At 37.4% G+C, this 13,023-nt stretch overlaps 1 protein-coding gene across 3 annotated transcripts in view; it reads right to left on the minus strand.

Moving 5' to 3' along the window:
• Positions 1-5,118: 5,118 nt before the first annotated feature.
• Positions 5,119-13,023, minus strand: part of LOC137385778 (RNA-splicing ligase RtcB homolog) — a 34,051-nt gene continuing 26,146 nt past the window's right edge. For all 3 annotated transcript variants that reach the window (XM_068072332.1, XM_068072334.1, XM_068072333.1), the window contains exons 9-13: positions 12,024-12,199; positions 11,444-11,632; positions 11,225-11,335; positions 6,839-7,001; positions 5,119-5,567 (exon numbers count right to left, since the gene is read on the minus strand). In XM_068072332.1, coding sequence (XP_067928433.1) covers positions 5,503-5,567; positions 6,839-7,001; positions 11,225-11,335; positions 11,444-11,632; positions 12,024-12,199 — 704 coding nt within the window. In that variant the 3' untranslated portion in view covers positions 5,119-5,502. The remainder of the gene's footprint in view (positions 5,568-6,838; positions 7,002-11,224; positions 11,336-11,443; positions 11,633-12,023; positions 12,200-13,023) is intronic.

Below are 13,023 nucleotides of genomic sequence, written 5' to 3' on the forward strand. Positions count from 1 at the left end.
AACATTGAATTGAAGTAAAAACTAAAGACTACACGGGTAGTTTTAAATATAATCTTTTAAAAGGAAAGCATTTCAATTTTATAAAACAGTCAAGTTTTTCATAATATAGCTTCTTGTTTAGTGATCAAACATCCATCTGCTAGTGTGGACTTGTAATAGCTAATGGCTATAACTGTACACAGGAAAGGGCAAAAGTACATGTGAGCAAATCTGGAGAAGTATGTATCTTTGACTATGTAGATTCAGTCGAAAGACTATCAGATGACAGCTGTTGGGCACTAAATGTACAGTATGCTACTAAAATACAAGCTGAAGCAAATAATATTTATATGAATACATGTATATCAATGCTAATTTGTAGGGTAAAATATTGAGAAACTTAAGAATATTTGACAACTATCTCTGAAACCCTTGTTGGCATAGCGTCGCTGTCAGGCAGCACCGCAGTCAGCAGACCCTTCGTATAATGGCAATTAAAGAAAAGGAAATATATATCATGATATTAGCGACAGCTAAACTCCGGCCTTTGTGTGAGCTGAATGCAAGTGTATGCGTTGCTAGACCACAGATCATTGCTTGTGATGATTGCTCGTTACTAAATAATTTTATTTCGCTAGTTTCTATAGAGCTTATATAAATTTACGTGCTGGAAAGAACCCTGCACTGTTTGTTCATTGAAATAGGCATTGATTATGAGAGGATTTGTGCATTCATTCACATAGAAACGGAATGGCTAGGAATATGCGTATATAAACATCTCTCAGAGTCTCTCTAGCCACAAGCAACAGCCTCAGCAGCTCCAAAGCAACTACATGGGAGCGCAGCAGCAATTCATTGCTGATTTCTTCAGTCAAGCGTCTAGCCAACTGCCATTAGACAAATCTGAGTTGTATTTAGCTACCTAATTGCAAATTATATAACTCTCGGCCGGCTCTAAAGTTTGGGTAAGTAACTCAGTCGACTGGAGCGATGAGGAGATGACAGAGAGTAATGGTTGCGTGATGTTGCGTAGGCGTTGTGCACAGAGTAATTTTCTTCTGTGAATATCGTCTGCACAGCCTCAACGCATATCTTTGGCAGCGTATTAACTTGACAGCAAAGCCTGCTTCCTATAGGCTAAGGAGAGCATCACTTGGAAAACATTGGTAAGAACTATCTACTATATATCGCAAGCATATGCGCATTCTCGCATTGAAATATGTGTAGTTGCCAACAACTTTGGATCTAATACAATCGTATGTAAGTCAGCGCATGGCTAGCCTATCCTTATTCATATCTATGATAACTCATACAATCCAATATTCGTCTTAGCTTCCGTTTTGTTGATCGCAATATTGCCCTACTTAGGATGGAGGACTAGAAATGCTCCCATTAAAACTAACTTGGCTGTCCAGACAGACAATATCATCATGTATACAGCTGGTTGAAATTGGCTTGCCTATTTAGTATGATGTAGTATGGTTAGGATGGCTTGACTAGCATAGCTGAACAGACATGGTTACGACTGACATTGAACTTACATGACTGGATGTGGCATGACATGAACTGGTATGTTTAGACATTGATATAATATGAATACAACGTGTGGTAAATTGTCAAGGTTCATAATATTTCCTTGCAAAATCTTCATAAGAGTTACAAAACAAGAATTTGGTCACAACTTGTACATTTGACTGATTGTAATATGTGCTTGTAATAAGGGCTTGTAATATGTGATTGTAATACGGGCTTATAATATGTGATTGTAATACGGGCTTGCAATATGTGAATGTAATATGTGATTAAAATACGTGCTTGTAATATGGGTTTGTAATATGGGAATGTAATACGGGCTTGTAATGTGTTGTTGCAATACGCATTTGTAATATGCGATAGCAATATGGGCTGGCAATATGTGATCGTAACATGGGCTTGCAATATACGATTGTAATACGGGCTTGCAATATGTGATTGTAATACGGGCTTGTAACATGTGATTGTAATAAGTGCTTGTAATATGTAATAGTTGTCTTTCGATGTACTGAAACATTCAATAGACCAACTTAGAAATTTCTTATTAAGAAGTCACGCAATTTAAACCTCTTCAAATACATGAATAGCATTGTAAGCCTGATGAATATAACCACCTAATTATCCTCTTCAGCGAAGCTATGCTTGCTATTGCTGATCACTTGATAATCTGGTTCTTTGCCAGATATAACCATGCCTTCGTTCATTTGCAGCTTTTTCATATACATTTATATAGCAATTCTATGATAGAAGCTTCTAGAATCGCATAACCAAACTAGACAATGAGTGTATAATAATAGATTATATTTGTACTGCTGTCAGTACAGTTATGATAGACTAGATGTTTGAAGTCCAATAAGCTAATCAGTGTCACCAGAAAGATTGTTAAATAGTATAGAACAATATATAAATAGTATTATAGAACGAGTAGCGGCATTGATGCAAACAAATGTTGCTAGGATAGTTTACTCTTAGGTTAGTAAACTAGAGTGAAATGAGATTGGTTTGATCTAGCCAATTCTCGAGCTGTTGTATTACACACAAGAAGCTTCATTTTTGCATACCGCAAAAAGCACCAAGAGAATTCCTGTCGGCGCTTATTTACCTGATAAAATTGTCGCAACTTCTAAAAAGATGGCTTATCAAGTTTATCAACTCTCTGTTATGAGTAGGCATATATGAAAGAATCATAAACATTCTATAAACTCATTTTATGGTTAGCATTACTTTATGGTTAGTATCAATCCATGGTTAGCATCACTTTCTGGTTAGCATTAATCTATGTCTAGTATCAATCCATGGTTAGCATCAATCCATGGTTAGCATCACTTTATGGTTAGCATCACTTTATGGTTTGCATTACTCTATGGTGGTGTCACTTTATGGTTGCCATTACTCTATGGTTAGTATCACCCCATGGTCAGCATCACTCTATGGTTAGTATTACTCAATGGTCGGTGTGATTCTACGATCATCCAACAATCACATGCTTTGCACGCACCAACCCTTGATATATATAAAAATTCCACTGACACTTTATTACATAACAACTCTCTAATTTAATAGTTTATATTCTCTTTTTACAATATTCCTGAAGCTTATGAATAATAACCTGTACATGTCAAAATAATCAATATAATATAATGCACTTGAGGGTATTTTATAAAAATTACAAATATTCTGGTCATCACCAAAAATTCCTACATGTAGTAAAAATTTTTTACTTTCTCTTGTATTTTGCTGCTTTATTGCAAGACAAACACGAGAACTTTTTAGATTAATAAAACAGAGGTTCTACACAACCTAGCGTATCTCAGAGTACACGACGTAGCGTATCTCAGAGTACACAACCTAGCATATCTCAGAGTACACAACCTAGCGTATCTCAGACTACACGACCTAGCGTATCTCAGAGTACACAACCTAGCATATCTCAGAGTACACAACCTAGCGTATCTCAGACTACACAACCTAGCGTATCTCAGAGTACACAACCTAGTGTATCTCAGAGTACACAACCTAGCATATCTCAGAGTACACAACCTAGCATATCTCAGAGTACACAACCTAGCATACCTCAGAATACACAACCTAGCGTATCTCAGAGTACACAACCTAGCGTATCTCAGAGTACACGACCTAGCGTATCTCAGAGTACACAACCTAGCATATCTCAGAGTACACAACCTAGCGTATCTTAGAGTACACAACCTAGCGTATCTCAGAATACACAACCTAGCGTATCTCAGAGTACACAACCCAGCGTATCTCAGAATACACGACCTAGCGTATCTCAGAGTACACAACCTAGCATATCTCAGAGTACACAACCTAGCGTATCTCAGAATACACAACCTAGCATATCTCAGAGTACACAACCCAGCATATCTCAGAATACACAACCTAGCATATCTCAGAGTACACAACCTAGCATATCTCAGAAGACACAACCTAGCATATCTCATAGTACACAACCTAGCATATCTCAGACTACACAACCTAGCATATCTCAGAATACACAACCTAGCATATCTCAGAGTTGTGTTCTTGTGAGAACACGCGAGAAGCACGAATACAAGCGAGAAGCAATGAGTCTTGAGTGTGTGAGTCAATGATGCATCAGATTCATCTATCCTCATCTGTGATATGCAATGCAAAACTAGGACTGCTCAAAAGAACTTTATAACTTTGTAAAGCAGCCTTTAGCTTTGGAGAATCTAAGATATTATAGGAATTGCAGCTCAAAATAAGTCTGGCCATTAGAAGAGGTTATGAAGAGTCAGCAGGTGATACCAAGAGAGAGGCAGTACTTATAGATACGAGGAGTCAGCAGGTGATGCCAAGAGAGAGGCAGTACTTATAGTTACGAGGAGTCAGCAGGTGATGCCAAGAGAGAGGCAGTACTTACAGTTAGGAATAAGCAGGTGATGCAAGAGAGAGGCAGTACTCATAGTTACAACGAGGCAGCAGGTGATGCCAAGAGAGAGGCAGTACTCATAGTTACGAGGAGTCAGCAGGTGACACCAAGCGAGAGACAGTACTTATAGTTATAAGCCGGTAATGTAGTCAGCAGCTGAACGGAAGTAATCTTTATTAGCAAATACCACAAAATGTATATAATTTTTGCTACCCAAAAACTTTAGCCTAATTATATTCATTTATAATTATGAATTCCTGAAATAAACTTACAGTATAATTTTATTTGAGTTCACTTAAATATATTATTCTTTAAATGAGCTTTACATCCCATTAAAGGAATATTGATTGAGCAACAAAAGATTTTTGATAAAATCTCTAAATCTGTTGGCCATGTAGCAGCAAACATTAACAGGTGACACTGTGCAACATAATAACATGTGGATAGAACCCCAGACAACTCCGAGATATACAGTTGTACAGCTACTGTGATATCACACCATTATAAGAATGGAAAGGATTGTTAACAATTGTAATAACCAAATTTTAGCAATAAATGAAATATTTAGCCTTAGGTACAATGGACTCGTCTATAAATTGATAATTGAATTTTAGCCTGTAAACCAAAGTTACCTATTGCAAAACTTCCTTAGAACCAAAATTGTATACGCTTTGAAAAAATCACAGCTGATATACTTGTTTATAAATTTTATTACTTGAACATTGCTGGAACATCATCGCTGGAACATCATTGCTAAAATTTATCTCAATGCTAGGCATTATACAGTCAATAAATATCATCAAGTTTATAACATTTCATTTCTAAGAGAAATGGCAGAAACTAGACCCGAAAGGTAGACATAATAAAAAAGGTAATAGACAAAAAACATCATATTGGACAGCTGTTGTGAAAATATACATTCGTCAACCTATCATTTTCATATAGCATAGAAGTTGTCAGTCCTTGTTACAGGATGTCAGCGATTGACAGGCTTCAAGGAAGATTGCACCAACTGTTAGTAGCTACAGACTTGCTGATAAGGGAGCATCACGTACATTACATAACCATTAATAGCCTCAGCCTTTGATAACAGCGATGGGACGGAGTTTTATGCACTTTGTGCTTATCCCAGCCATGTGACCTAAAATGAACAAGGCCAATTACATTTGTATAGACACAACCTTTCTAGAATAGGATCTGACTAATACTAGATAACAGAATATTACGGTGGGTTCATGCTGCATCAAAATGTAGGAGTTACCTTACCTTACCTATTATTCTGTCATACATACATCTAGGTCACGGCATTACAGAATGATTGAAAATATAAACTGTATACAAGTACAGACATCAGTCTGCTAACAGATAATCCTAGGAGATGTGGATGAAAAGATCTAAAATGACCAGACCAACTGACCCATTCCTAGTACTGACCCATTCCTAGTGAACAGAAGAACAATGAAAAGTCAAAATGTACGACCAATGAAAAGATGCGTTTATTTCCTAGGTAGAACGCAGCGTCCAATCAATGACAGAAAATGAAACATAACGCTATTTGTCAAAAAGATCTTCAGAATGTTCTTAATCAATGCCAATGGTACCATCATTGGAGATCAATTGAAGAACAACAGAAAACCTCAGGAAGCAGACAGCTTTGGAATCAGGCGACTAATGGTATTGCTGCACGACTAGACAACTGAATGCACGGCAAGTCTGATTACTGCTGCCTCGCGTCTCCCTCGCTGCCTCTCATACAGGTGCCTACTCAGTCAGCTCATCAATAGAATCAAAAGACTCATTTCAATTCTTTACATACACGGGACTAAGCTGCCACAAATTTAAATAGATGTTTATATAACTGCTGCCAGTCATGACCTCTCCAACAACAGTCTCAATTAGACTGTATTCATTTGTGACTGTTGAATGAGATGAAGCCTTACTCAAACTGCGAGTACATGTAGGTATGTGTTGATACAGAAATCTAGAAATGGCTGCATGAAAATTTCAATATGCAAGAGCTTGCATTGACATATTTACCATAAGAGGACCTGAAGGAGACAAGTGCCCTTCAGTCTGAAGCCACGGTGGATGTGAGAAAAAGAATGCATCACACAGGAATTAAACTTGGACGTTCAGCTGAGTAACTAGGCACACTACCATCTGCGTCACTCAAAAAGCTTGCTGCACTTTAGAATACTTGTGCCATTACTTATTACACCTGTTGATCTCTCACGGCGCACCAGATTGTCATGATACTAGTATTAATAACAACACAAAAATATTGAACCAAGAAAAACCATCATTTAGGTTGGTCAGTGTTCCATTCAATAACTAATGTTAACACACCGTGACGGCAAGTACTGCTATTTGATATTTACATACAGACACTGAGAGAACCCGGGGTATACTAACATGTGTTGACTACATCTGTGACATTCTTGTATGACTCGGGAGCCTCCTCCATTACCAGTTTGGGAGAAGCAACTCTGATGCTTATTCCCTTCTCCTTTAACGATTCTAAGACTTCTTCAAATCCGATGTTCCTTCTCGACTTGGCACGCGACATGGCCCGACCCTGCAATGATAGAAAGCGATCAAGTCTTCCATCCGACCATCTATAATTTAGTTTGATACAATCGTACGCGGTTAAACAGCCAAAAGTCGCTAGAATACCTGACACATACATATTGCTGTTACGAGGCACTGATCTGAGCGATACAAACTAGTAGATCTATGGCTAAGCGACCAACTAGGAAAACACCGCAAGGTGGAGTCTTTAATAAGTTTTAAGCACTTATGTAAAAGACATAGGGCTATCCTTATTGTATATGTTAAGCATTGTGAGCCAATGCCCTTTCAGCGGGTTACAAATGTTGATACAGTGCACCCCGGGTTACGATTTCCCGGTTATATGGTTTTTTTCGCCTTACGATGTGAAACACGATGTTTTTTCATCTCCTCTATACAGCATTTTTTTCGCCATATGACATCAACAAAATTGTTTTCCGAAATTCAAATTTGGCGGTCAGTGTGCTGAGTACGTCAGAATAATGAAGATGTCGATAAGCTATTCACCAAAATCCCTACCACAATACTTGAAGGAGATACAATGCTTACTCTTTCTCTCTGTTCAGTATTATTCATAACAAGTTATAGCGAAAATTGAAAAGGAAACAGATGAAAAAGATTTATACGATGACAAAATTAAAGTTTAGTAAAATACATAGTAAAACTTAGCTTTATGTATGTGTTTAGTAAGCTAAATTCATTCAAGTTAAATTCAACGTTCATGTTATACGTCTGTCTTGAAGGTAAGAACTCCTTATGGTATGTACTGCACATAGTACACTGTAATGTTACATTTTATTGCAAATCATAACCACTAAACACACTAAAGTTACTGAATGTAACTATATTTACTAAGGTTAATACCCTAGGACACTTTTATTTCGCTAGTATTTAGTTTCGTGAGTAGCACACAGAGTAAAATTTTGCTGCAACTTAATTTCACGGCTCTGATGAGTGCGAAAATATAGGGATGTGAAAATAAATGCAGTGGAAAAAACAGATTACATTCCTCAGGTCTAGTTTGCTAATAAGAAACAAAATTCAATTTGGGACTAGTTCGTATTTGTAAACCGCAGGTTGAAATGTGTGGGTGAGATCGATAATTCAATTTGATCACTTGCTGCCATTTGTTTCTTGGACTATCAATGACGTCTAGGTCCTCCCGCCGTGACTTTCACACTCGAATGCCAAGAAGAAAATAGATAGGTAACTACCAACTTCACAACAAAAACTGTATAACCCTTTCGCTGCCATAAACGCATTTATGCGTTTTCTAGGGGACACAGCCATAAACGCATTTTTGGACTTTCTCAGCAATTGCGTGGTAACCTGATTTTACTATTCGTTGACCATATAACCCACGGTCTTTGAGAGTTTTATGAAATTGACTGTGTTGTCCGAAGATTTCTCTATAAAATCAGCCTATAACAACGAAGCAATTTCAAACTTTTGTTTGAGATTTTCTAATCTAAAAAGGAACATTTTTCTGTGAGTTCATTAACTACCGCGCGCGAGTCATAAAACAGGTAATTAGTTGATGATATTATAGCCAACCAATATTTAGATTTTTGTGATTATACAGATAATTAAAGTAGCAGCACTGTCTTTAATGTGTCTGTTCACAACCAAAACTTTTTAATGTGGTTGGACCTGGTGAGGGTTGATATTTTTTTTGGTTGGTAATAAAATTCATCACTACAAGAATTATTCTTCAATTTTATGATTTCACCTACCAGACTTTCATCCTCATCAGTTACAAATTCGGTGACTAAACTGATATCATCTTAATTTGCTTTGCCATGCTGCTCAGTCGATGTATTAGCTATAATGAGTTTACCAGAAATTTCCCATTGAGCCCAACCGCAGACGAAAATTGCCTGCATTTCTAATATGAAGATTTTATTGTGGATATCAATGAACAAAGCTATTTAATTTCGCGTTTTCGCTCGTTCGTTATGATAGTTTAGTTTCACTTATGAAATTTTCGTGAGAAGATGACACCGCGAAAATGCGAAAGTTAGATTACGCGAATACATAAGTGTCCTAGGGTTTACTATTTTGTTATTGATTTTTAATATGTAAAGTACGTATATAAAATTTTGATCTTTTTTACCAGAGGGTGTTTGCATTAGATAATTACTATGGGTTTCTATACCCCTCTATACAACATTTTTGCCTTATGATGCCAACACTAAAACGAGCCATATGGCACACTCAAGGACTCACACCAAACTTTTTTCTGAGTGGGTCATACATGAACACAAACAGTCAAAGAACATTGATATGCATGATACATGAACACTTGTCCGTTTCCTTAACATCTGACATAAACAGCACCAATGTGATCGTAATAATTGAACAACAAACAGCAAGAATGACTTATAGTTGTAGAAACAATGGAGTAAACAATATTTCGATTAACAAAATGTAGCAGTGATAGTGTATAGATCTTGTAGCAAGTGGTTCACACAATTACTTGAAAACTGAAAAATTTATACATATTACAATGCAAAGGGCAGTCAATGCTTATAAGCTTGCCTTAATTTTTTTCAATGGCCTAAACCACCATTAGTTTGTCATCTGACAGACAATACGGCCTGTAAGTAGCTTTGGAAATGTATTAATGTCAAATTTAGATGAGAATTGAACAACGTAAATGGTGCAGATAATCAAGATTTAGATTCCTAATTACATAAGTTTTTAACATAAAAATAGCATTTTGAGGTTTGTTTACTTCTGCTGCTTTGCAATCAATAAAACTGTTTAAACAGAGTATACTACAGTATATAGACTGAGACAGGTTTGATATGCACTGAATATAAGTTAAACCTCGCCGGAAACAGGTTATGGCAACTTGGAGGAAATGGGAGATGAGAATTTTAAAAATACTGAGCGTTAGTAACCTCTTCATATGCTGACTTATGCCGATAACAAATATTAGAGTTGTCTCCCTTGTTCTGCATCTTCCACCACGCTATATGTATTATTACTAACTGCTAGCTATACAATAGACAGTGTAAGCGGAGAGTATTAGTTATACAAATCATGTAAGCAAATGCTGACTGTATTACATAACAATTAATTATTTTAATATCTTATCTGATGTGTAAACTTAGCAAGTACCAATGACACTCAGATATAACATGGCTGAATAGAGCAGACCACGGAGTGTATCAGAGTGCCTATACCACCTGTTCATGGCTCAAAAATGGCCATGAATGGGATTTGAACTTCAAACCTTGTAACCATAAGTCCAACCCACACTTCAGCGCCAAACTAATATATAAATAGTCCTTCATCGATTTCAGTCCCTAAACCAATGTTGTCATTACCATAGAACTGTGTGTAATGGGAGTGTGTTTGCATATTGCTAGCAAAATTAAATACAGACTACTACTCCTAAACAAGCAACTGTGTACAGGAGAGTTCCAATTCAAATTTTTAATAATATTTGCTCAAGTTTTATGACAAATAAACTACAAAAGGAGCCATCTATGCCGACTTGAGAAATATTGTAACAGCAATATAATGTGGCTCATATATTACAGACGGCAGCACCGTAAAGACCTAGAGATCTTAGTAATGAGTACTTGAGAGAATTATGTTTGATAATGGAGCATCAATATTTGTATTTGGTCAAACATTGGGTGATCTTATACCAATTTATGAAAACATAGAGAGTGATAGTACCTCTACACGTCTATTACACAGAATTCTTAAAATAGAATATTACAATATTACTATAGAACAACTAGGTGAGCTGATGGCAGGACCCATTAGATTAATAATCCGTATTATACTTTGCATGCTTGATTGCTACCACAAAGATGCTGCTACAGATTGAAATCAAGTCTTATGCACCAGGACCACTTTGCGTTACACGCTCGCACCTTCCCACTTATGTACTCCTTTGACCTATGTACCCCCTTTGACCTATGTACCCCCTTTGACCTATGTACCCCCTTTGACCTATGTACCCCCTTTGACCTATGTACCCCCTTGACCTATGTACTCCTTTGACCTATGTACCCCCTTTGACCAATGTACCCCCTTTGACCTATGTACCCCCTTTGACCTATGTACCCTCTTTGACCTATGCACCCCCTTTGACCTATGCACCCCCTTTGACCTATGCACCCCCTTTGACCTTTACTATATGAGAGATAGCGCAGCCTATGAAAGGATCTCTCAATGCAACGTTCTGCTAATGCTGGCGGATAAAACACTTACGGCTCCATGGCAAGTAGACCCAAACGTCTCGTTCATACCCTGTTCTGTGCCAGTTAGCACATAGCTGCACGTTCCCATTGTGCCTCCGATGAGCACCGGCTGCCCTGTTAACTGCAAGGAAATGCACTACATTTAAACACAATATCTAAAGACGTGATACAAAATTCACACAAATAAATACGAAGACAGTTTTAAAACGGGTGAAAGTTTGTGGCATACTTGATAATCCACTGGTATAAGCGGGTGATGAGGCGGGAAGGCACGAGTGGAACCCTTCCTATGCACAAGCAGAGTCTTCTGCTTGCCATCGATGTAATGCTCTTCAACCTTGGCTATATTGTGCGATACGTCGTATATGACATGCATGTCAAGGTCATCAGGTGTTGTTTGAAACTTTTTTGCAAAAGCCTGAAATTTGGGTATAGGATGAACAGGTTAATGTAATCAATTAGTGAAGACTTTCGCACATATCCTAGTCATTGATGACAAGTACTGACAGGTTTTTCAAGTTGATGGTCATATAATGTAATCCCTCTAAATAAATACATAAAAAACTTATTAACTACACAACTAAAAACCACTACATCTTCACCGAAAACAGTACAAAATTCGATCACACACACCAATATCTACACATAATATACTTATATTATATTGCTATATTCCAACAGTTACATCTCATGCTGCCAGGTGAGAACTAATTAATGCCAACAAAGTGTATTAGATCTAGTGCTGTACAACTAGCCATGCCAAAGAACTGGAAAGGCGGACAGCAGAGGGCATGCAGAGAAAACAGCACCTGGCGAGTGAGAAAGGTCATACTCGAGCGGTTGACCCAGGCGTAGTTCGCTGCTGAAGCCATGCCCTTCAGGTAGTCTTGTCCTTCCTCAGACGAGATGCGCGCGCAGGCAAGTTGCCTATCATTCACCTCTATCTTGTCTCTTTTCATCGCCTTCTCCATGGACACCAAGGCATCTACAGAGCCCAATCACCAACTACAAGTACTTTTATAAACTTGAAAATAATTATCAGCCAAAGAAAACTGTGTTTTTAACAAATTTAGAAAAACAAAGAATATTTCTGAGATCGAATAAAACATGTTATCATAATTTACACATTTTGTGCTTCAAAGTACAAACTTCACAATATGAATAATTTCTTTGCAAGAGAATCGAGATCGCCTGAAGGATCCAAATGTTGTTGGTAAATATGGAGGTGAACAGTGGTGATCTAAAGTGAACAGGCAGCAGCACGGCAAATAAAACAACTCTCTCTACATAGGAGTGGCTAAATTACACTTCAGATAATAACATATTAGCACACTCGCTGTCATGATAATCCACGCTGAAGTGAGAAACATTAAAAGTTAATCTTTCCCTAGCTACCCATAAAGTACTCTGGGAGAGAAACACTCATAGAGTACTCTAGAGTAGTAGTAGTAATACACTTATAGAGTACTCTAGAGTAGTGGTAGTGGGACACTCATAGAGTACTCTAGAGTAATGGTAGTGATACACTTATAGAGTACTCTATAGAGTAGTGGTAGTGGGACACTCATAGAGTACTCTAGAGTAATGGTAGTGAGACACTCATAGAGTACTCTAGAGTAATGGTAGTGAGACACTCATAGAGTACCCTGGCAAGCAAACCAAAGCAGTTGAAGTTTGCAAGGAGTGGTCACACAGGAAACTGAACTCAGGCAATACCATCATTCCAGCAATTTCCTGTCTAATTTATTCAATTTGATACATTCTAAACCTAGAGTTGAATCAACCACTTTTAGAGAAAAGTAATTATTG

This window comes from Watersipora subatra, chromosome 1, assembly GCF_963576615.1.
Source record: "Watersipora subatra chromosome 1, tzWatSuba1.1, whole genome shotgun sequence".
In the NCBI taxonomy this organism is placed as follows: Eukaryota; Metazoa; Bryozoa; class Gymnolaemata; order Cheilostomatida; family Watersiporidae; genus Watersipora; species Watersipora subatra.